The 26,310-nt window shown below is 39.5% G+C and overlaps 1 protein-coding gene across 1 annotated transcript in view; it reads right to left on the reverse strand.

The window, feature by feature from the left end:
• Nucleotides 1-26,310, reverse strand: part of vps13c (vacuolar protein sorting 13 homolog C) — a 127,745-nt gene that overhangs the window by 62,193 nt on the left and 39,242 nt on the right. Inside the window, exons 25-40 of the mRNA XM_031569761.2 lie at nucleotides 24,806-24,935; nucleotides 22,899-22,968; nucleotides 22,479-22,579; nucleotides 18,780-18,924; nucleotides 15,811-15,890; nucleotides 15,339-15,398; nucleotides 13,666-13,813; nucleotides 9,610-9,726; nucleotides 8,693-8,796; nucleotides 7,948-8,115; nucleotides 4,505-4,821; nucleotides 2,131-2,281; nucleotides 1,381-1,486; nucleotides 1,143-1,291; nucleotides 889-1,045; nucleotides 259-632 (exon numbers count right to left, since the gene is read on the reverse strand). Coding sequence (XP_031425621.1) covers nucleotides 259-632; nucleotides 889-1,045; nucleotides 1,143-1,291; nucleotides 1,381-1,486; nucleotides 2,131-2,281; nucleotides 4,505-4,821; nucleotides 7,948-8,115; nucleotides 8,693-8,796; nucleotides 9,610-9,726; nucleotides 13,666-13,813; nucleotides 15,339-15,398; nucleotides 15,811-15,890; nucleotides 18,780-18,924; nucleotides 22,479-22,579; nucleotides 22,899-22,968; nucleotides 24,806-24,935 — 2,377 coding nt within the window. The remainder of the gene's footprint in view (nucleotides 1-258; nucleotides 633-888; nucleotides 1,046-1,142; nucleotides 1,292-1,380; nucleotides 1,487-2,130; nucleotides 2,282-4,504; nucleotides 4,822-7,947; nucleotides 8,116-8,692; nucleotides 8,797-9,609; nucleotides 9,727-13,665; nucleotides 13,814-15,338; nucleotides 15,399-15,810; nucleotides 15,891-18,779; nucleotides 18,925-22,478; nucleotides 22,580-22,898; nucleotides 22,969-24,805; nucleotides 24,936-26,310) is intronic.

The raw sequence follows: 26,310 nt of genomic DNA on the forward strand, positions 1-26,310 counted from the left end.
ATAAAATGTATTATTATTATAGTTAGGGGTGTTAAGTGTACACTGTATGAAATTACCTGAGTCCCATACCATGACTAAATGTGTGTTGTGATTGGACAATTTGGTATTTTAGTTTTGTTATATGCTATAATATGCTATAAAATCCTATGTCATTGCCTTTGTACATGTACTGTGCACAATGACAATGTAATTAAATGTATTGTAATCTGATCCATTTCATTTGTTCCCTTTGTTTCACCTATTCTTTCCATACATTACCTTGGCATACTGCACTTTGAGAAGCTCTGTTCCATACATTACCTTGGCATACTGCACTTTGAGAAGCTCTGTTCCATACATTACCTTGGCATACTGCACTTTGAGAAGCTCTGTTCCATACATTACCTTGGCATACTGCACTTTGAGAAGCTCTGTTCCATACATTACCTTGGCATACTGCACTTTGAGAAGCTCTGTTCCATACATTACCTTGGCATACTGCACTTTGAGAAGCTCTGTTTCATACATTACCTTGGCATACTGCACTTTGAGAAGCTCTGTTTCATACATTACCTTGGCATACTGCACTTTGAGAAGCTCTGTTCCACACTCCGCTGTAGAGTTCACCAGGCAGAGAGGTTCCCCATTTCTGTCTGCGGTGGGAAAAGATGGAACATTTTAAAAATGAGTTAGGTGGCTATCCAGCGGAGAATTATGACAGGAATTATGTAGGAAATGGACTGCGGTAGGGAATGAAATAGCTGTTGGAAAAACACTGACTACACACTTTAACCAGGGAGACTGACTGATAGTGAACACTTAGCAAAAATTCTCAACCAAATACTCATGATAACATGATAATAATGCATCACATCCTATGCTTATGAAACAGTCTTGTAGCACACCTACCTAAGAACTGTAGACACTTCAGAGAGATTGCTTGGATATAAGTGGTGGCACACAGGTCATATTTGCGTGTTGTCATGTTGATACCAAGCTGCGAAACATTCATGTCTAGAAAGGGACTCTCCGTTCCCCCATCAGACTTCTTCAGTCTCAATGTAACCTTAATGTTCAAAATAGAATTGCAACATTTGCCTCCTTCCTTATGCTTAATAAAAAATCAACAGGAGAAAATCTAGTATTTGTAATTGTCTACACACCTCCTTGATTTCAAAGTTGAGCAGAATGTTAACTGTGTTTTCCCCAAGGTCTCCATTAGAGATTAACTGGGGAACTCCTGCTTCTGATGATGGCGAAACAGTCAGCTCTTCAGGTAAAGAACATGTCATCTCTTCATTCTGATGACACTCTGAAGGAAATGAAGACAGATTACAGGTCCAATTGGAATCATGTAGAATGGAGGATGTGGAGCGTTCAGTCCCTAGAGAGCCCAAGTACCTGTGCTAGCTGCTTTATTCACATCACAGGATCTGCTTGTTTCTTCTCCAATGTTGTCCATCATGATCTTTGTTAGGAGACTGAAGTCTTCTTCCCCCAGACAGATCTGCAAAAGATACACAAATACACAACACCATATAAGACTGCCTCTTGGGTACTATTGCCATATTGAGTCCTTGTAGGTTGCATGGGGGTCGCCAGTAAACAGCCCTTTTCAAGTCCAGCCTTTTAGATTGAAGTCCAATATGGCTTACGCATATTATATTAGACTAAGGTCTGGACTCTGACTTGTCGACTCCGAAAACGTTGCTGCTTAACACCATTTGTGTGTTGCTTTGGCAATATGCTAGGGTCATTGTCTTGCTGGAAAACAAATCTTCTCCTGAGATGCCGTTCCGTTGCACACTTCATCAGGTTTTCCTCTAGGATTCCCCTTTATGTAACTGTGTTCATTACGCCCTAAACAAGCCTTTCAGGTGGTGCTGCAGACAAACATCCCCATGATGATATCACCATGTGTCTCTGATGATGGGCAGTATTTGGTTCACGCCCAACATAGCATCTAGTCTGATGGCCAAAAAGCTGAATTTGTACAGGAAAGTTGGATATAATCACTAATACTAACTAATCTTTTAAGCATAATAATGGGTTATATAGCTAGTACATTTACCAATATATTTCTATACAAATAGAACACTGGCCGTTTCACGATTAAAATATGAAAAACTGTGTTCAAGTGTAAAAACTCACGTTCATTGCCTTGAGGACTCCTTGCACCTCCAGGGCAGGGATTTTAGAAAACCAGGTTGAGGAAAGGTTGCGTTTGACCTGGAGCTCCAAATTGATGGGCTTCAGAAGCTCTGTCTCAGCCTGAGAGGACATCGTCCCCTTTAGATTTGTCCTATGCGTCATAGAAAGGAAAGCACAGGAAATACAAGGCCAGTGTGAGCTAAATGTGTACATAGTGTGTTGAATATATTTTCACAAATTAAAGTCACTGATTGTACTGCCATGGTTTGCAAACGAATAATTAGTAACGTTTTAATGTAGTTTACTCGATTAAGCTTTTCATGCTAATTACTTTGGTAATACATTACGTTTGTTAGAATGGAGCTAAAACAGAGAGTTTTGCACTGGCATTGATAAAAATAAACTAAACTGAAAAATAAAAACATTGGCACTGAAACACTTCTATGCATTGAAACACTGAAATGACCAAAAAAACACTTTTGTTCAATTCATTTGTTTATCCTGATGTGCCTTTTCAATGACTATCCTCACTTTGTTTCTTCATGTCAGCCTTTTTTTAATAATTTTTTTAAACGCTGACAGTCAGACTTTTCAACATCAACTTTCTGTCTCTGATTTGGCGTGGAAGATTGGATTATGAGTCTGAGATTAGCCTTTTATTTGTGTCAGTCTGAGGTTACTCTGTGGTTTTTGGTCAAGTTCACTCTTAATTCTAATATGTTGTTCTCTTACTGTGTTTTAATTATTTTGGTGTTTTTATTACATTCTATTCTCCATATGTATGGTTCTATGTATCTCTCTATTCTATTCTCCATATGTATGGTTCTATGTATCTCTATAATCTATTCTGCGTTGGATAACATTCTGTATTTTTTAGACTAATAGATTTTGCTTGCTTATGTTCATCTGTATTTGTCTTATCCACTTTTTTAAGTTCTTCATTTACTCATATTAATTCTTCAGTTCTGGCCAGCTGTTGACAATGATGGACTGTTCTGAACTTCTGCATGAAGGGTTTCTTGTCTACGCTACAACAGACTATTTGTAACCGCATCACCTGCACGGGGTTTGGGTGGTTTTGGCGTGCCTGACCAGTGTAGCTGTTTTGTTGCCTACGTAGTGTGAAGTACAGACAGACAGACTTTTCTAATAGGAGCCAAGGAGCAATAAGCATATATAGTTAGATTAATATGTTACATTACCAGTAATATTATCATATGACTGCTTTGGCTATTCTCAAGCACACTCTCTTCTAAAAGATGTCTATAATTGGGTCCTGTGAAAAGTCTGGGGAATTGTTGATTAGCCAAGATATAGCCCCATCATCATCCATTTTAATAGCCTACAACCAGGACGTTGACTGACAAATATGTTAGTGTTTTGGTTTTTTAAGTTGCTTTAAAAAAATCTTAGGCCTAGTTGAGTAACATTTGCTAGAATGCACCATTTCTGTTACCAGCATACACAATGACGCCATTCACTGTTTGACAGCTTTCCAAATAACGTTATATTCGATAGCCTAATCTAGGAATGCTGGCCCGATTGTTTATGTTAGCTCAGATAGGCTACAGTTTGATCCTGGTTAGCTAGCAGCTAGTTCATCACAGAAAGGAGGTCTTGGGCTGAGGAATATATGGTAAGGATATTACATCATGGACAATGTTTTACAGCAATCACAAAAGCTAGCCTATTCGCCTATTCACTGGCCCGCTCATTCGGACAGATAACAAACAAAAGGTGCTATCTTTTATTAGATCTGAGGTTAAAGTGAAATGTGATTGCTGCGTTTAAAAAGCAATGTCCTGTTGCAGAGCGCAGAGCAGTATTATAAGCTTTACAGTATAACATTAGATCAATATCACTATTAGTTTTTATAAACTAGTTATTGAAAAGCACATCAGCATCACTGTGAGCATACAAACATGAAGTAGGAATTATTCTGGAGAAGAAATAGCTACAGCTTTTAAATTTGTTGGGCTTAATATTTGGTCAAACTACAATTCAATGACAAAGTGTGGCAGCTTTTCTTGTAGTATCATAATGTAGTATCATACCACACTTTTTGTCACATCAAGCTATATTTATTCCAGGTAGTAAGTAAGGCTAATTTAAATATTTCATTCTGATTTTTCATTTTTGTCAATCTTACCCTCTACTCCCCCAACCTCTGAAGAAGTTTCCAAGAACAAAATGTGTTTGGCCGCATATCTACCACTTAAAGTATCACATCTGCTGGAATCTTCCAGAAAAAGGCTCTTAATCAGTCTATTCATTTCATCACCTTAATGGCTCCTACCCTCATTACCCTAATATGTTCTCTTATTCACACTGTACAAACATTGGATTAAGTTGACCAAACCATATTGAACAGTACCTAATCATGTACCTGACCAGTTTGAGTTGGGTAAGTTTGATCTCCATAGTCTCCAGAAGTGGGGGGAGGGGTCCTTCATTAGATGGAACCAGGCTGAAACAGTTGCTCACGGTAATGAGTCCAAGGTCAACCAGTAATGCATTATGGGAAGAAGAGGACTGGGGAATGATGACGAGGGGCGCTTTGAGTTTGACATCCATGGACAGACGGAAACTCTTCTCAGCAAATTTCTTCATGCTGCTCGCTGCCCTTTCTGCTGCCTGAGAGGTCGCGGCCGTCAGGGCTGATTTGGCTGCCTGGAAGTTATCCACGAACACCTGAAGAGCAGAATGTATGTCAGAGCGACTGATGATGATGGAGAACAGTCAATGCATACATACGGAGCAGTCACTGAAAATGCATATGTGATCAGAAGCAATGTGCCGCTTAAGATGAGATTCTGGTGACAAACATGACAATTGTTCAAGATTGTGTTCTTAGATATTCAACCAAAAGCATTCCGAGATGCAATTTATATCCATTAAAACCATTCCATATCAAAATAATTCTACATTAAAAGGTAAACTTCATGATTTTTTTTTAACCTGGACCTAATTTTCCCATCTTCGTAGGTTCATTGTAAAGAAAGTGTAGAAAATGACTACTACTGTTTCTGTAGTTTAAGTGTCAGGTTCTGTTTCTATTGGGGTAAACAGACACATGTCTATCTCTGTAGGGATCCTTTCCATGTATTCAGACACAGGTCTATCTCTGTAGGGGTCCTTTCCATGTATTCAGACACTTATAATTATATTATGCGGAAAAAAGCGCTTTAGTTTGACGAAGATGCATGACCCACAGGATTACATCGTATAGCCATTTTGTGGTACTGGAGTACTGGACCAATCTCGACCCAGACAGATGGGAAATAAGGCCCAGGTTAAAAAGTCGAAGCCGAAGTTTACCTTTAAGAATAATATTAGTGATGGGGCGTGCATTACAAGGGTCCAAGGGTATGCTGTGGAGAAAAAGATTTGATGTGTCCAATTACCCTGTGTATTTATACCTGGTCTTTTGGGATGCCTTCACTGAGTGTTTGTGTTCTATGGACTGGTTATTTATCATACTGGAGTTACTTTTGGGTCTTGCCTGTTTGTTTTTTTTACATTCTTGGTTTTCTTTTTTGCTTATGAGCTGTTTTTCTTGACATGTTTTGTGTAAGAATTCCCTGGAATTATCTGCTCTGTTTTTTCCCCTGAGATACCTTCTGTTTTTGTCTGGATCTTCTGAGCTTTTGGATTTATTCTAGATTTGGAAAATTAAAAGACAAAATGTTTTCACTCTATATTTGCAATTGGGTCCTACATTGCTCAGTGCTCCAGTTACACACTGGATTAGCAATTTAATTATTATTGAAACTCGCTACATATAAATAAGGGGCTTGGATTGATGAATAAGTCAGACATTATAATCTTTTTGAGTCATAATATAACTCGCTGGTAACCCTGAAGAGGGTGTGCCAGTGTAACATTCATCATACAGTATATAAAAACATATGAACATATTAACAAATTGCATCTGCTTAAAGTTCCCAGTTGGCACATACTTTAAGTAATGTACTGTGTGACTACAGCTGTTCAATAGCCACATAAGAGTGATTTATGGGTGTCCACATACTTTAAGTAATGTACTGTGAGACTACAGCTGCGAGCAGCCTAGCAGAGCATAATTGCTGTGGAAACTTGATGTCACTTTAAGGCCATATATCCTGTTATAACACATCAAAGGTTATTAGGAAAAACCTGCTTTAGCTTATTACAGTGCCTCCTAGTGGTCAAAAGACACAATATTTTGGACCACCTCTAGAAGAGTCCATATACCAGGTTTGGTGTCAAAAGATCAAAGAGTTGCTGAGATATGACCCCACTTCCTGTTTAGTGGCTTCAGTGCCGAATTTGACAGGCTATGACGGACAACAATTTAGTTTGGTCTGCAGATCATCTGTGCAATTTTGGTAAAGATTGGAAAAAATGGTCATGAAACCCAGTATGGTGTCCGCATCAATTATGTTGCCATGTCATGATCTGGGGAACTCCCACAGTATCGCCAGTAAAAAAAAAAGGAGGGCAAAGCTGACCACAGTTACTAGCCAAAAACGCACACAGACGTCAGATGACACAAACATTTTTGAGCTTCCCCACAACATCCACAAGCCATGTACAAAGTTTAGCTATGATATACCAAAGCTTTGCTGAGATATGACCTCACTTCTTATCTGCTGCACATTTCAATCGGCTGTGATGGACAAATGCTTTTGCAAATTGAAAAGCGTATTTATAAAATACGTTTGGACCTCGTAAAATACTGGAGATTACCGGGAGAAATGACAACGGGAGGGGGGGCGGAATATGGGTAAGAAACACGGGAGAAACCGGGAAAAACGGGCGACTTGGCAGGTCTGTACGTGGGTGATTCTGGGAGCATGTATATGGGTGATCATTACATGACGCAGAGAAAGGGGTTTATATGATGAGTCAGCACAGCAGCAGAGGGGAAATCAGTACCTCATCGGGAGAACAACACTGAAAGAAGAACGTAAGAGAACCCTGGAAGGAACATAGTAGAACATATGAGACAAACAGTTGTAGGTGTCGCTGCCCAATCTGAGGCAACGTAGATGTGACAACCGCATAACACAGCCCCTTTATGATGCTGCCTATGAACATAAAGCTTCAAATCAAACTCTTCATTGAGAAACCAAATGATGGAGAAATATAAACTCCTACATAAGATGTGAGCCAGCTGATCATCGCTTATAGACTAGGTTACACCAACAAAAATGATTTTTTTTTTTCTTAATGCAGATATTTCTTTCAACCTTGATTTTAAGACTACATGGAGTCTAAAAGTGAATGGTTCAGCCTGTCCTAAGATTTCGTTATATCATTTACAATATGACTGGATTTGCACACTTGCAAATTACGTTGTTTCACTAAGATTCATATCCAAATACTATGTTTTGACACTACGCCAAAAAACGGAAGTTAGGCAGCGGAAGTAGCGACCCAAGATGGCATAAACCATTTTCTCTTGCGTGCGCAACTCACATCTACGTTGACTCAGATCGGGCCGTGACAGTAGGCACAGAACCAGCACAGCATGAGGAAGCACTTTTTAGAGATGTAACTCTGACACTGATACTATGATATTTAAATTGGGCCCAGAGTTCTGGAGTACGTTAAACATATCAGGGTAAACTGCGGAACAGTTTACTCTGTTTGAATACTCACTACAACTCTACAAGCACCTTGAGACTTCTCTGTTTGTTAAAGTGTGCTATACAAATAAAATGAATTATTATTATTATTATTATTATTATTACATCATACAAATGTCTGCCTATGTGTTTAACATCTGTACTTGTGTGTTAATGTTTGTGTCTGAGTGTGTGCATGTGTTCTCACCAGCAGAGACATAAAAAATGTGTGTAGATACACAATCTGGATGCAGCCCGTCCTAAGGGTAACCTTCCCATCAACCTTCGCAGTGTCTAAGTAGGCCTCTCCTTCGGTAGAGTTGGGGTAAAGACACATCTTAAAGTTGAACACCTCCTCGCCAACAATGGAGACCACCTTACATTAAACAACATGGACACACAAAAGCAAAGGGACACAACATGATTAGTGACGTAGCTGGAACGGACAGAATGGCTACTCACTCCAGTATTGCAGGGTTATCAGTCCAGCCAGTGATCAATCTCTCAACAAGAGAGCACGTGGGTTGGAAAAAGAACATTTCCTGGACCCTGATGGCATCGCTGTCCTGTATATTATGCAAACACTGATATCAAGAGGACAAAGTGCTGCACGGGTTCAGTAATGTCCTATACCGACAAGGATAGTCGGGACATGTTCAGTACCATAGAACTAGAACTGCAAGGATAGTCGGGACATGTTCAGTACCATAGAAATAGAACTGCAAGGATAGTCGGGACATGTTCAGTACCATAGAAACAGAACTGCAAGGATAGTCGGGACATGTTCAGTACCATAGAAATAGAACTCCAAACTACAAGAGTGATTTTAAGTTTAGACGCTGAAGTTCCTGGGAGATGCCTGTCTTGGATTTACTCAGGCAACTGTTCCTAGGTATTGTCTACAAGTTGCTGAAGTTCCTGTGTCGATTCCTGAGATCGAAAAAAGATTTCACCTTTTTATGGACTGTTTTTGGGTTGATGTCCATCACCACAATATCCTTCAGCCTAACAAACATCTCTGTCTTCTTCGACTGGACCATAGCAGATGCCTCAATTCCTGCAAAAAAAAAATGCAACAACATTTTACAAACCCCATACAGCTATGAGTTTTGCCTGTTAAAAACCCTGAAAAGCAATTTAACCCTCCTGTTATCTTTTATCCTTGGGGTCAATTTTGGTGTTTTCATGGCTTTATATTATTTCTAAGTACATATATTGGTTATCTATAACATTTGGAATGAAAAACAATTTCTATCGATAATAGTTGATATAAATGTTGATATTTCTTATATGTTTTATACTTCTAAAACAGTCTGGGGTCAAATTTACCCCAAAGAACACCGATGCGTACAACATGTTTACAGGACATTGAAAACATATCATCATGTCTACCTGAAGAGTAAAGCAAATGTCATTACGTACTATGCAGCTGCCTTGCGTGCGTAGCACAATTTGTATGACGTCTAATGTTACCATCGCGTGCACAACTGCCACTTATTGTTCTCTGCATCGCCACCGACTAAGGGTCTGAATACTTATGAAAATGGATTATTTCACTTTTTATTTTTGAAAACTTAACTAGACACAACTTTGCTCCACTAGACAGTTTTTTCTTTGTCATTTTGGAGTATTGTGTGTAGATTGATCTTGATTAAAATCCATTTTAAGAAACATATCAATATGTGAAAAGCTCGAAAGGGTCTGAAAACTGACAGAATCACTGTATATACTGTAAATAGGGCAAAGATTTGTTAACAACACTGACAGAGATTGAGACTTGTATTACAGTGCTAAGGATTAGTTTGGCAATCTCATTTGAGTGGTCTGTAGCACGCACTAGCAGTACATACATAAAAACACAATACTGTACCTCGTATTCTGATGTCAGCTATATCAGCTTGGTCGTCACACACCCTGATTCCAAAGGATCCCAGGACAGCCACCACCTTCAAGGCCACAGCACCTGCATCTTTGGGTCCCTTCACCCCTGATGGAAGGAACAATACAGGACTATGGTAAATGCGATCACGAGTTCGGAATATCTCCCTTGAATATCTCCCTTGAATATCTCCAAGAACTTGCATGTGATGTTGGTTATTGAGTTTCTGAGATGGATTTAAACATCTAACTTGCTGACCTGAATGATGTATACACATTGCACTTGGATGGAATATAAGTGGTAATACACAGCCAGTCAGTAATTATTACTAACACCCTGCAGGGGTTTAAGTCAGTTAAAGCAACAATATGGTACTATGTCGCCTTAAATTAAAATCATCAAATTCCATTTCAGTGGTTCATGGTCATGAGAAGGGGGTTGCTCTCGGAGGATGTGTTGGTCCAGCAAGAGCCAGGACCGTCTCCTAAAGTTGATTCAGCTGCGGGATCGGGGGACCACCAGGACAGAGCTTGGGATCGGGGCACCACCAGTACAGAGCTTGCTCAGGATTGGCAGCAGGCAGGTGTGAGTGCATCTGCACGCACAGTGAGGCGAAGACTTTTGAAGGATGGCCTGGTGTCAGGAAGGGCAGCAAAGAAGCCACTTCTCTCCAGGAAAAACATCAGGGACAGACTGATATTCTGCAAAAGGTACAGTGATTGGACTGCTGAGGACTGGGGGTAAAGTCATTTTCTCTGATGAATCCCCTTTCCAATTGTTTGGGGCATCCGCAAATAAGCTTGTCCAGAGAAGACAAGGTGAGCGCTACCATCAGTCCTGTGTCAAGCCAACAGTAAAGCATCCTGAGACCATTCATGTGTGGGGTTGCTTCGCAGCCAAGGGAGTGGGCTCACTCACAATTTTGCCTAAGAACATAGCCATGAATAAAGAATGGTACCAACACATCCTCCGAGAGCAACTTCTCCCAACCATCCAGGAACAGTTTGGTGATGAACAATGCCTTTTCCAGCATGATGGAGCACCTTGCCATAAGGCAAAAGTGATAACAAAAAGGCTCAGGGAACAAAACAGTGATATTTTGGGTCCACGGCCAGGAAACTCCCTAAACCTTAATCCCATTGAGAACTTGTGGTCAATCCTCAAGAGGCGGGTAGACAAACGAAAACCCACAAATTCTGACAAACTCCAAGCATTGATTATGCAAGAATGGGCTGGCATAAGTAGATTAGGATGTGGCCCAGAAGTGAATTGACAGCATTCCAGGGCAGATTGCAGGGGTCTTGAAAAGGAAGGGTCAACACTGTAAATATTGACTCTTTGCATCCACTTCATGTAATTGTCAATAAAAGCCTTTGACACTTATTAAATGATTGTAATTATACTTCGGTCTTCCATAGTAACATCTGACAAAAATATCTAGACGTACTGTATATTTGTATATTTGTGTCATTCTCAAAACTTTTGGCCACGACTGTACAACCAAGACAAGTATTTTAGCATCTACAGTAACAGTAAAGGTTTGGAATCACACACAAATGTCCTTGTTTTTGAAAGAAAACCATATTTTTTTTTCAGATTTATATATATCACTATCAAATAACCAAAAAGTGCCCAGAAATATAGTGTAGACATCTTTAGGCTACTTGAGTATCTGCAGCATTGGCACAGGATTTGATTATGATCTTCAAATGATCAGAGGGAAAAGCTTTCTTCAAAAACCCTAAACGTTTCCCTTGAAACACAAGAGTAATGGTAATGGTGGCAGACAATACAAAAACTGTATTAATCGTACTTATACCATACAATACCTCTTAAATATAATATTACTAATCTCTCTTTCACTTATTACCACCACTAATACTTACACCTGCACTTTACATATACTTATCATACCTACACTTCTAACTTCAATTGCTGCTATTCTTGTCCCAATTACTGTTCATATTGAATATCTATTTCTTACTGTACATATCTATTTATTCACTTATTACACTTTACATATGCACATACTCTGCACTTTTTGCTATTTTGCACTTCTGGTTGGATGCTAAACTGCATTTCGTTGCCTCAGTACGTGTACTCTGTGCAATGACAATAAAGTTGAATCTAATCTAAATCTAATCTAATCTAATCAATGGGTCTATATACATGAGCGCTGCACACGTCTCTACTGTTGTCTATATACATGAGTGCTGCACACGTCTCTACTGTGGTCTATATACATGAGTGCTGCACACGTCTCTACTGTTGTCTCTGAGTGCTGCACACGTCTCTACTGTTGTCTCTGAGTGCTGCACACGTCTCTACTGTTGTCTCTGAGTGCTGCACACGTCTCTACTGTTGTCTATATACATGAGTGCTGCACACGTCTCTACTGTTGTCTATATACATGAGTGCTGCACACGTCTCTACTGTTGTCTATATACATGAGTGCTGCACACGTCTCTACTGTGGTCTATATACATGAGTGCTGCACACGTCTCTACTGTTGTCTATATACATGAGTGCTGCACACGTCTCTACTGTTGTCTATATACATGAGTGCTGCACACGTCTAGAGTTGTCTCTGAGTGCTGCACACGTCTCTACTGTTGTCTATATACATGAGTGCTGCACACGTCTAGAGTTGTCTATATACATGAGCGCTGCACACGTCTCTACTGTTGTCTATATACATGAGTGCTGCACACGTCTAGAGTTGTCTCTGAGTGCTGCACACGTCTCTACTGTTGTCTATATACATGAGTGCTGCACACGTCTAGAGTTGTCTATATACATGAGTGCTGCACACGTCTCTACTGTTGTCTATATACATGAGTGCTGCACACGTCTCTACTGTTGTCTATATACATGAGCGCTGCACACGTCTCTACTGTTGTCTATATACATGAGTGCTGCACACGTCTAGAGTTGTCTATATACATGAGTGCTGCACACGTCTAGAGTTGTCTCTGAGTGCTGCACACGTCTCTACTGTTGTCTATATACATGAGCTCTGCACACGTCTCTACTGTTGTCTATATACATGAGTGCTGCACACGTCTCTACTGTTGTCTATATACATGAGTGCTGCACACGTCTCTACTGTTGTCTATATACATGAGTGCTGCACACGTCTCTACTGTTGTCTATGAGCGCTGCACACGTCTCTACTGTTGTCTATGAGCGCTGCACACGTCTCTACTGTGGTCAGTGCACATTTGCGTCTCACATCCTTGCATTGCCTGCAGCCTGCTTGTGTTCTATTGTAGTCTATTTGATTTGATGCTTTTATATACTGAACCGATTTTATGTTGACACATGCAACAAGAGAAACTCCCTGTACTCCCAATACTCTGCCAATAAAGATTCTCATTCTGATTGCCATTGTCTATGAAACACACTTGGATCAGATCAGAGCTCAGTGGTTTTGTATATCTGCCTCCCTGATAAGGTGCCTGCCCAACACACAACTTATTTTCACCCCAAAAAGGTTTGTTTCTTTCATCATTTCTGAGATAATAGATAAGATCTGTAACCTTGTCTCACCGGTAGCCTCCACCCAGCACAATAAATCTAGACTAAGACTCCAGGTAACCAAATATATATAATAACAGGTTCTTTAGCTTTTGATGGTGAGCCAGCGGAAATTCCTGCCTACCACTAAAGTTAGAAGCTCCAGGATTACTATTTGAAAAGGTAAGTATTACAATGGAATCAACTATACCCAAGCAAACTACCCAATGCTATCTTCGTCAACAGGAGGTAAACAGATACATGTCTATATTTGTAGGGATCATTTCCACACTTCCACATTACGAGCCTGTCAGTGGTGGTTAGAGTGTTCTAACTCAATACTGGATTGATTTGGATTGGTTTTGTCTAGTAAAGATTTGGACCCAAAAAGATGGGAAAGCTTAAAAATCCCAAAGATTCCCTTTAATAGGCATGTTTTATACATCTCATTGTTGTTATTCCAAATGTTTTGAGAACATTTTGGGCAGCACATTATGTTATATATTTGAGCTCAATTACACAGCTATGTACCTGTCTTTTCCAAGTCCTTCTTATGGTGGCTTCTGTCTTGTTTGTCTCCGCCGGTCCGCAGCTCTCCAGGCATGGCAGAGTTTAATAATTGTATGCATGACAGCAGTGCTCTGGTATGAAGGAGAAAGTCCAGAGAGGAGAACTCCACCTGAATACAACAAATACACATAATAGTAAGTAGTATACAGATACATATTTAGGTACACTGAATACACTGAAAAACTATACAAAAATACATAACATTGGGCCTCATTCTCGAATGCAGAAGAAGAATTTAAGAAGGAATTTCTTCTGAACTCCACTTCGGTGGATTTAGGAAAACATTTGGCATTCATGAAAGTTTTCTCATCTGGGATTTCTTCTGAACTTCAGATGACTTTCAGAACTTTTTGGAGGAATCGCATTTAAGTAAACTCTCCGAGTTAACGGCTGAATTTGTGAGTAACCGTTGGTGATTGCGTTCACGTCAACTCTACAGACATCCTCGGATTAAAATAATTATAATAATAATAAATACGAGAATATTTGTATCATTAACAATTACGTTTCACATTTATAGTCATGATTCTACGAGGCATCGTGATGTCATAAAATAAATAAAAGGACTACACCAGGATGCTAATCCAGACTATTCTCATTTGTAGATCCACGTTGGTGGAACGAACTGCCTAGCTAGCACTACCAGAGCAGGGGCGTCCCTCTCTACCTTTAAGAAGCTTTTGAAGACCCAACTCTTCAGAGAGCACATCCCTTCCTAACTGGCACTTCGACTAGTGCTTTACTTGCACTTACAGCAGTTGCATTCCTGCACTTCTTTTTTCTTTTCTACCTCGTTTTTCTATTTCTTATGTAAAGTAGTATTTATTGTTACACTAGGTCTCTATTGCTCGTAGCTTGACTTTTCTCTCCCTTGTACGTCGCTTTGGACAAAAGCGTCTGCTAAATGACTAAATGTAAATGTACATGAACATTGCAAATATAAGTGAATAAATAAACAAGCACTAAACTCAATCGCGTTGATATAGCCATAGTGGAATAGAATGGACACATCAACATCCTGCAACAGTACCTCCACCTCTGCACCGGTGAAGTTAGATCTGCGTTTACTCGACCGGCTCGCTTTCAGCTTTGACATGACTCGCTTACGAGTTGCTTTCGTGTGGATTCGGTAGATTCCGACAGCACACGTCACTACGGTTGCGTGCCCTTATAAGGAGCTGGCGGGGCGTGTATGTATGCAAATCCACTTTCACGAGAATGCGCATCAATTTAAGAAAACTATTCCGGGGGAGCACAGCTGAGAAGACTTCTGCTGCTTATGAACCCATTGATTGTTTCATTCATGATGTCTCAACTGCCAAATTTCCAGAATAGCTGGTGCACCGATGAACAAAACCATCGTTTACTTTTAAAGATTAAATGTAATACATATGGTCTTGAATTTAACAGGCATGTACTTAGGATGTTCTGACATGACACCCTTTAGGTTGTTTGAGAGACCAGCATGCTTTGCAAAGGTCACTCAAGTTTGACTTAACTCATGTTCATATTTATGCAGTACGCTACAGTGGAGAGCATTTCATTAAAGCCTCTTGATGGCTGTCACCACTGCAAATCAATACATATCGCATATGATTAATCTAAATATGGTAAATAACTTCTTATGGCTGTACCTTAAGAGTTCCTTCAGTGTTCTCAAATATGTCCAGAAAATGTGGCCCATTAGGATCAGCCTGCCGATCACAAAGCAAAAATAACACTATATTAGAACATGGTTATATACAATAACATTCTTTATAACACTATATTAGAACATGGTTATATCCAATAACATTCTTTATAACACTATATTAGAACATAGTTATATCCAATAACATTCTTTATAACACTATATTAGAACATGGTTATATCCAATAACATTCTTTAAAACACTATATTAGAACATGGTTATATACAATAACATTCTTTAAAACGTTGAGCAGAACATGGTTATATACAATAACATTCTCTCTCTCTGTATATGTGAGTGAGAGAGAGATGTCAATATGTGAATGACCAAATGTGTAAATGTGTTTGTATGTGAATATGTGTGTATGTGAATATGTGTGTGTATGTGAATATGTGTGTATGTTGCTCGTGGCTTACTTTGACAAAGACTACTTTCAGGAGATCATTGTCATGGGCATCAGAAGAACGGATCAAATGCAGTGGCTGATTGAGAGAGTCTGCAAAAGAGCACAGTGTGTGTATACATGTCCATACTTGTGTGAGCTTATATATATATATACATACATGTATTTGTGTGTGTGTGTGTGTGTTGTCTAAATGGCTTCCGAACTAAATTAAATTACGTGTTGGCGCAAACTAGTTTCATCACCATTCATTTCTGATGCTGTTGTTTTCATAAGTCATGGCTGATAGTTTCAAAAGGTCACACTGCTCCAAATTGGGAGACGTGCTGTAAAACAACCTGTTGCAGGTCTTCTGCTAGATATTGTCTTTTCCCCCCACACTTTCCAACCCTCTACAAGTAAGCTATTATAACTTTAACACTACCATGAGAAAGATAGATAGGATTATTGCTAAACACGCACACATTTTAACCAAGTTTGATGTTGTAGATGTTGGAAATTATTATTGTCTAATCAGGTCAAGTTTAAGAAGATGGGAAAGTTGTCTAATCTACTCTGTTGCACTAAGATCACTTTACTAAAACATGTTAGCAGCTTAAATGTTAAACCATATCTGATGGTAAATACAAAATGAAGCATTTCTAAGAACAGTTTTCTGTGTTATGCCACTTACATTTACATTTAGTCATTTAGCAGACGCTTTTATCCAAAGCGACTTACAAATACACTTAAAGAAATATGGTGCCACCACATTGGGTGCTGGTGCTACCAACCATAGAAGTAGCTCAATTTAGTAGGAAAACATGGTCAATTCCCCCTGTGATAGTGGCTCTAGATTAATACATAAACATGGTCAATGACCCCTGTGATAGTGGCTGTAGATTAATACATAAACATGGTCAATTCCCCCTGTGATAGTGGCTGTAGATTAATACATAATTCCCCCTGTGATAGTGGCTGTAGATTAATACATAAACATGGTCAATTCCCCCTGTGATAGTGGCTGTAGATTAATACATAAACATGGTCAATGAACCCTGTGATAGTGGCTGTAGATTAATACATAATTCCCCCTGTGATAGTGGCTGTAGATTAATACATAATTCCCCTTGTGATAGTGGCTGTAGATTAATACATAAACATGGTCAATGACCCCTGTGATAGTGATTATAGATTAATACATAAACATGGTCAATGAACCCTGTGATAGTGGCTGTAGATTAATAAATAAACATGTTCAATTCCCCCTGTGATCGTGGCTGTAGATTAATACATAATTCCCCCTGTGATAGTGGCTGTAGATTAATAAATAAACATAGTCAATTCCCCCTGTGATAGTGGCTGTAGATTAATAAACAAACATGGTCAATGAACCCTGTGATAGTGGCTGTAGATTAATACATAATTCCCCATTGCTCTAATATTTGATTTCTCCATCATATTGATTCATCTTCAATCAGAAAAAAATGTGCGGTGGGAACCCCTAGTTCAGGGGTGGCTAACCAGTCCAGCTCAAAGAGCCACAACAAAACCCAACACCATTTCGAAGAGCCACACAAATCTAGGTTCCCACTTTTGGGGGGGAAAAGCCCCTACATAAAACCTATTATTTTCCCTGTGACCCAGCCAAACTGGGGGGGTCTGGGGGCATGCTCCCCCATAAGATTTTTTTGAAAATAACCTTTTAAATAGTTTCCTCTTGTGGGTTTTAGGAAGAGAAATTAACAAATTTTGATTTTAAAATATGGCACAAAAATAAACATATTGAAGACATCTGCTGAGATAGGTGCTAATTATAATGTAGCATGGTAGGGATTTGCAGCTCAAGTGAGTAGGTTAACGTTGTAGGCTAGAGTTCACTAGCTAGTTATAGCTGGCGAAGCTACTGAGTAGGGTAGCATACCCACAGGATCAATGAACCGGCATGATAAAAGAGAGCCACGACATCTATAATTAACTCGAGATGATTTAACCATTTCGTTTCTTTTACTATTTTAAACATATATATTTTTCGGTGGGGCTAAGGAAACTTTTTGGGGGGGCTACTCCAGGGATCACTTCTCAAGATCTGTACATAACTGTGTCTCAATTATGTTGTTAATGTCAGATATCCTCTGTTCAATTTTCGTGCCTGACAGCTGCAGGTCTGACACAGACCGCTATGATCCGTCATTTTCAGGGTTGAGGATAGCAACGACATCACGTACACAAGACTTCACAAACTCTCCCTCACTATATTACTTTTTTGCTCGAGCAATATTCCATGACACCTGATACGATGCCAGCGTGACCGTTTCAGAGTACTTCGTGAATTTCCGAAAAAGCTGAGTCTGTTTCTCTGACTGACGTTGCACAGCTCTGTGCCTTTAGGAACTCCTGGGCTATGTTAGCATGGTGTGTGGAGAGATGGCGCTCCAAGTTTGAGGCTTTAAAATGCGACAGTGACGTCTAGCATATTAAGCAGAGGGGGTTTCCATTTCGCTCCGCAAATAATTCCTTCCATTCAGGCAAAAAACGTGCGGTGTTCATCTTCATATTTTCGTTTAGCTTAACGCTTTCCTGGATCCATGGCATTCTGTCAGTAGCTACTGCTAGTCTGGCTAGTAACCCTCTGAGACTGGGTGCACACATTAGAATGTTTCATGTTTGGAACATTAACGTTACTTAAAGACATCCCTCAAGATCGCGTGATGACAAAATATACATGAATAAATACCACATTCAAATCGGACAGCTTTTTGTCTGTATTGCCAAATATATGCATATGCATTTTAGATGTTTATTTTACAATATGAAAATTCTGTACACCAAGACCAAAGTCAGTGAGCACTCGAGCTAGAGCCGAGCCGCACGTCAGCCGGCAAAGAGCCGCATGCGGCTCGCGAGCCGCAGGTTCGCCACCCCTGCCCTAGTTGATTTGATATGGAATTTCCCATAAGTGTGTTTGCGTGTGGGTGGGTGTTTGTGCATGTGAGTACATACCTTCACAGTAGTCCAAGCTGACCTTGTGCAAGTATGATGTGACAGTCATGTCATATGTTCGGAGTTTCCCCTCAGCACCAAGCTGACAAACACAAGCTAACACACACTGTTCACCGGAACCATCCTGTGTCAGCTGCAGCAAGACCTACAACACAGAACAAACACACACAAACATCACAGATCCATACTCTTATGACAAACACACACAAACATCACACACACACACATCTATACTCTTATGTGCTGTTTGGGAGTTTTTTTTGTATAATGTTCAGTTGTCTGCAAATGTTTTGCCACCCCTGTAAAAAATGACAGACTTTGTTGATTTTTGAAGTGAAGGTAACACTTTACTTGAACCCTGCTTCATAAGACTGCCGTAGCCATTTGATAAATATGTTTCCTTAAACCAGTCCATAAAGCATTATATAACTATTTATTAGTCATGACGGCACTCACAAAGCATCATGATGTAGTACAAGCACTACACAACTATTATCATGAAAACTTGTATGGAGTCACAAATGGCTCTAAAAAGAGCATTTGAAATAGGGCAAAGATGCCATGTGTGCCATTATCAAGAGGTCAAAGAAGCTTGATTATGCATTCTGAAGCTTTAAGCTGGAAGGGCAGACGTCAGACACATTAAGACTACTGATATTTGACAATATCATGTTTCCCAGTATTGGTAATTGTGAAAGCGAAATCACTCCAAATGTTATATGCCACAACAGCTTAATGTTAATGCTGTCATAGAATAGAATCCAAGAATCCCGACAAATTTAAGGATACAATTGTCTACATCCCATGTAATCTTAAGGGACATTATCGTACTTGGACATAAATTCATCAAACCAGCACTTCAATCTGTGTCTTCACAGCAACAACTGTGCCAATAACAATGTATAACAATGCATGTCAGTTCATATAGTGAAATGCATGTCAGTTCATATAGTGAAATGCATATCAGTTCATAAAGTGAAATGTTAAGTGCTGCATTAAGGTCCAAGTAGTGTTCAGGTGCTTCAAGTCAGTAGGGTGTTCTGTATAGATCAGGGGTACTCAATAGGCGGACCGCGGTACGCATCCGGACCCAGACGCAATCAAATTTGGACCGAAGCCAAAATCAACATTCTAATTTATTCATGATCCAAGCGAGTTTTCATTGGTGTGTGATTTCGCGCTATATATTTTTTTCCTACTCGATGTGGTTTATATCTTCCGTGTCCAATCCAGAGGTCCAATCAGGAGCTGTAATAACAACATCACTATGACAACTCACTCACTCAATGTTGGCCGCGAGCTCTGTGGAGCACGCAGGTTATGTGCAACAACGCGGGCAGATAGATTTGTGAACGGTATCTTTTTCTCGGCAAACGAAAATCATGGCGTGCTTTAAACCCGACAAAAAACGAAAAGTTGATTTCAAAAATCGCAAATTTAAGACAGAGTGGACGTATGTATTTGTGCTGCCTGTGGGGAGCACAAAACCGATGTGTTTAATCTGCAACGAGACGGTTGCCCTTGTCAAAAGTGGTAACGTGAAACGTCACTATGAAACAAAGCATGCACACTTCGAACAAAAATACCCGCAGAACTCTGAGGTAAGGGGCAGAAAAATAAACCATCTGCAATCATACCAAGCAACATGCAGTGTAGTAGTTAGATCAGCCACACAACAAGAGTGTGCATACCTCAACATACTGTTGTGAGTCTGCCTTTTCAACCATGAATATGGTGAAAAACAAATACAGGAGCACACTCACTAATGAACACTTACATCAGTGCCTCCGCCTGGCCTTCACACCTTTTATGCCCAAGTTTAAACCACAAAAAAGGTGTCACCTTTCACACAAATAAGGCCAGACCACATCACCTTTTGTGCATAGTTCGAAAGTTTTTGTTGGAGTTATGTTTTTGGATTTTGACCGTCACTCGTTCCGGACCCTGGACTGAATGGAAATTTGGCGAGTGGACCTTTTGGGTTTCTAATTGAGTACCCCTGGTATAGATCGTCATTTGTCAAGAAAACTGGACCTGGACCGTGTTAAAATATGGCCCTCGAAACCAGTAGACAACTTGACATGGGCATTTCTTTGGATTAAACGGTCTTTCCACAAAGCCTCAGTAATTCTGTGCGACCGAGTTGCCGGTTTGAATCTTTTTTTTTTTATTTGAAATAAATTTTTCTCATTTTTTATTATATTCATCATGATTTCATACCTGCAGCCAGACTATGTCTAATGTGATAATTTATGCTTACAAGTTTGACATTTAAATAGGCTCCGCAGCTTTGTATTTCATCACCCCTGAGTTATATCAGGAATTGACTAATCTACGAATGGCCAGATCTGTAGAAGAAAAGGGAAACAAAAACCCATTTCCGCGCCATTAGAGGATGCTCTGATGTGCTGGGGATTAACCCTACATCATGATATGTCAGAGGTCCCCCACACAGGTTCGGCCTTCTGTTGCCAGGTCACCCTCACTGCTGTGTCAGTGAGCTTACCATAGCCTTTTGTTGTTTTAGGGAATCGTACAATTTTTCTCAAATATTGGTAATTACCCAAGTTGTTGCGATTGTCACGATTACCTCAATTCACAAATTCTTCAATAAGCAATGATGGTTACTACGGTTACACTATACATACTGATGGTCCTCTACATGGACCCCGTTCATTGCCGCTTCCCACAATTTAAATGTTGATTTTTTTCCTCCAAAACCACCTTTGGTGATTGAGGCCAAACTATTTTAACTCCGTTCCCAGCACTTATCTAGACGTTGCTTTGCATACTTCATACACTGGCTTTTGTAACTAAGTCGATGGTAAAGCTTTCCTCTGATTCCCCTTCCGCCATTTGTGCAAGCGACACTGCAATGACGGTTACTATGGTTACACTATACACACTGACTGACACTGCACAGGGGAATGGTGCACCACCACATTTGTGTCAGCAAAACTATTCTGCAGTTCTCTTGAGTCTAATATGAAGGGTTTGATAAACTATTCTACAGTTCTTTTGAGTCTAATATGAAGGGTTTGATAAACTATTCTACAGTTCTCTTGAGTCTAATATGAAGGGTTTGATAAACTATTCTACAGTTCTTTTGAGTCTAATATGAAGGGTTTGATGCAGTTCTTTTGAGTCTTATATGAAGAGTTTGCTTTAAATTTCTGCCTAGCAAATATGCACCTTTATCTGGATGTATTCCTGGTCTTCCAGATCTCATCTTGACTTAACAACCATTGCTTAATAACCTTTGAGTTGTGGGACAATGCAAGCTGTGATTTGCTTTGACATATTTTTAAAACCTTCTGCTGCTTTGTCTGCATTTTGAAGTTAGTGAAAAAAAGTACATACATATTTGAAGAAAGTATCTGTAATTATCTGTATGCTGTAGAGGTTGTATTTACCTCAACAATTAACAATATACATGTTTTGCTAAGGGATTCAGAAAATTCTGTACACAATTCTGATTGTGGATGCATGCTTCAGTTGGGTCTGAGTTCATGGTGTTTGGTACTATCAGCACAGATGGCTGCAGAACCAGTAGCGGATGGATTTCATATCTCAGTCCATCAGATGCAAAACTGAGCAAGGGGTCAACTGGCATACATAGAAAACGACCCCTACAACAGAAACAACCAAGCATAACACAAGCAAGCATAATAAAGAAAGCGTGGATTTTAAAAGAAGTACCTCTTTGACTTCAAACTTGAATTGCAAGTCAGTTAACTCAGCTTTTGCCTTTTTCTGGAGATCTTCATCCTGAGAGAGATCACTGGCGTCCTCTTCAGTGTCTACACACAGGCACACACACATCAGAAACACCTCCAGCACCAACATCATTCTCAACTTAATCCACTCAGACATTTTGCAAACATTTTTGAAAAATTGACATTTTAGCAGGAGACTGGTACGTTCAGCCAAAGTAGTAACATAGCACATGAACTCATCATTGCAACTGCAGTATGTCCTCTGGACTTGTCTATGCATTTACCCTGTGTCTAGGGAGAGAGGTTATGTCTTTTCTGCATGTGGCTTGTCAAACAATTTGCAACATTTGCAAACAATTGCAAACATTGTCCCCATGGCAATGAAGTGCTCTTGTGACTTTACCTGTGTCCAGATCCAGTAGAGCAGAGGCATTTATAATCTTGGTTGTGTTTGACAGAGGTGGAGCCAAAACCTGCAGACATTTACAAAACAGTTCAAGTCTGCCGAAAACATAGCAATACACACCAAACTAACAGCATACATTTACAAAACAGGTAAAATCTGCCAAAAACATACCAATACACACCAAACTAACAGCATACATTTACAAAACAGTTAAAATCTGCCGAAAACATACCAATACACACCAAACTAACAGCAAACTCATGAAGAAGAAATCTTTGTATATACAGTGTCTAAAAGTTCGTAATCAAAGGTTTGTTGTTCATAGAAACTGATACTTTCATTAACCAGAGCTGCATTCTAGACAAAATATTTACACAAAATCACACAGGTCATTAAATACTAGTGCTGTCAGTTAAACGCGTTATTAACAGCGTTAACGCAAACCCATTTTAACGCCGTCATTGTTTTTATCGCGAGATTAACGAAAAACATTTTTTTTTAAAGATTAATGTTCTTTTTGGCTTCTCAAACTGTGTAGTAGGCTAACGTTACGGTTTGAGTGAATGGTGAGCGCCATACGGCGAAATGGATCATAAAAAGCTTCTGGATGGAAAGTTTACTTTTAGCTTCACTGTTGTCTGAAAATGTCAACAGGCAGCTGGCTGAAAGCAAAGAAGTAGTAGGCTTACCTTTTATTGGTAACCTAACTGTTACGGTTCATTGTTTCTGAAATAAGAGGCCTGACTGCTATGTTCCCAGCAAACTTGAAAAAAAGAAAATATCAAGCCATGGTTTAACTGCACTATAGGCTGAGTCCTTGTTTACCTGAAATGTGCACTTTATAATTTTATTTTGTACCGCCCTGTTTGGCAATGCTAGTTTTCAATAAAATAAAACATTTGCATAAAGCAAGCCAATCCACTTTTGCATGTTGATAAGGGCATTCAAATAAAAATAAAATGATGGAAAAAATTTATAAATGAAGGGACATTTAGAATAGATAAAAATTTGTGATTAATCGCGATTCATTTCGAGTTAACTATGACATAAATGCGATTAATCGCGATTAAATATTTGAATCGTTTGACAGCACTATTAAATACATACATTGGGAGTCTACGCTCCCTCCTGGGGGATATGGAGTTTTGGGTATGTTTAGATTTGATTTAAATATAATTTTTTTTTTACTACATTCCTTTTACTCTCATGTTGTAATTGCTGAGGTCTTCTAGAATATAATCATACATGTTACTTTTGCCTCAATGTTTTTAGTTAGGGGAAATATACAAACACATCAAGGCATGTCAGACTACCTAAAAAAGGCCTTATACTCCAGAGTGTGAGAGACAGGGTAGCTTACTTTAAAAACCAAACGTGTGAGGGACAGGGTAGTTTACCTTAAAAACCAAACCTGTTAGCGACAGGGTATCCTACCTTAAAAATTAAACGAGTGAGGGACAGGGTATCCTACCTTAAAAAACAACGTGTGAGGGACAGGGTATCGTACCTTAAAAACCAAACCTTTGCCCTTTCTCCAAAACACTCTAAGTTGGTAATCTGCCATAACATTTGCCCAGTTCTATGACATGTTTAGTTTCTTTGCAATCTGGTGTATGGACTAACATTTGATTCACTAAATATCAATCGACTGATTGGTTTATTAAGAAACACGTTCTAGGGGCATTTTTAGACCACATTTGAATTCTTCCAAAGAAAGAAAATGTACCTGCTTTATTGAATAGAACAATGGTTATGGAAACAGTATGGCAATAAAGCAATCAGCATTTAAACATGGATTATGAGTTAAGAAAGCTCTAAAGTAATTGTTGTTGTAAATGGGCCTAGGCTAAAGCACATCCTCTCTTTGACATGAAAGACATCGACTTCCTCATAGATGCACACACCTTCTTAGTAGGTGTGAGGGGATCCTCTGTAGAGGGTAAAGGAATGCTTGTCAGTAGGTTGAACATTCCCTTGATCTTCTGTTCAGAGACTTTAACATGCAGCAGTGGCAATTCCCCCAACAACTTAAACCTGTAACATAAACATCATCGACACAGTAAATCTTATCAATTTATGGTACATTAAAAAACTGCTGACATTCATGCACACAAGATATAAAATCTAATTTACATTTGTCAAGTATGTAGCACACTGACATGTTTCCTTTAAATCCATTCAATGGTGGCATTCTGCTCTGCACAATTATGAGCACCACAGCAGAAGCTTCACGGTTTTTATTCATGATTAAAAAATGCTACGTACATTAGCAAGCAAATTATATCATAGCTCAATGCTATTGGCCTAATCTAAGAGGCAATTAATACTTTGAGGATTGAGTTCTTTTAACAATGTTTAATATTTGTATCCAGGTTTTGATTCATGCTGTGAGGCACAAAATGATAATATTTTCATTTTCAGGAAAAAGATTAAAAACTGCAGATCTGCTGCAATTAGAAATGCATCAGAACCATCATTAACCAAAGAGCTCTGTTCATTTCTGGGACCTTTGTAACTTGGTGGAACCTTACTATGAGATTTCCCACTGACCTGCTGAAAGGTATAGCCCAATCCAATGACACCATTCATCTGAACAAGCATTCCAAGACTTAAACTTTTATTTTCTAAAATGTTTTGAGTTGTGTTCTGTCTACGCCGGTAGACTGTGGTTATTTTGACATTAGTTAAGTTATTGAGAGATACTGAGAAATCGCGTGGAGCTAAGGATCCATGCGGCTGCATCCATGCTAGCATCCTAGCTCCACAAAGCCACCGTAAACACAAAGCCACTATATAGTCACAGGTATCATAAACCATAAATTAGCCGCGTCATTGTTTAAGCCGCGAGGTTCAAAGCGTGGGAAAAAAGTTGCGGCTTTTAGTCCGGAAATTACGGTATTTAGTCTACACCCTATGTCAAAGAGAGAGATGGATTCATGACTGCACTGGTGACAGAAGAACATAATGGATTCTTGAGACCCATGGGGTATTAATCTGCTGTACACCACAGTGTGAGTCGTCAACAGCTTTTTGTGAAATGTCCACACTCCCGTAACACACTTTTGTCAATGCGAAAGGTTCCGGAGGTCAAGAGTGCAGAAAGCACAGAACATTGTGATCCTGACAACTGAGGGGACTCCTATGGAAACAGCACATCTCAACTGAGGGGACTCCTATGGAAACAGCACATCTCAACTGAGGGGACTCCTATGGAAACAGCACATCTCAACTGAGGGGACTCCTATGGAAACAGCACATCTCAACTGAGGGGACTCCTATGGAAACAGCACATCTCAACTGAGGGGACTCCTATGGAAACAGCACATCTCAACTGAGGGGACTCCTATGGAAACAGCACATCTCAACTGAGGGGACTCCTATGGAAACAGCACATCTCCCTGGATGCAGC

This window comes from Clupea harengus, chromosome 6 (genome assembly GCF_900700415.2).
Source record: "Clupea harengus chromosome 6, Ch_v2.0.2, whole genome shotgun sequence".
NCBI lineage: Eukaryota > Metazoa > Chordata > Actinopteri > Clupeiformes > Clupeidae > Clupea > Clupea harengus.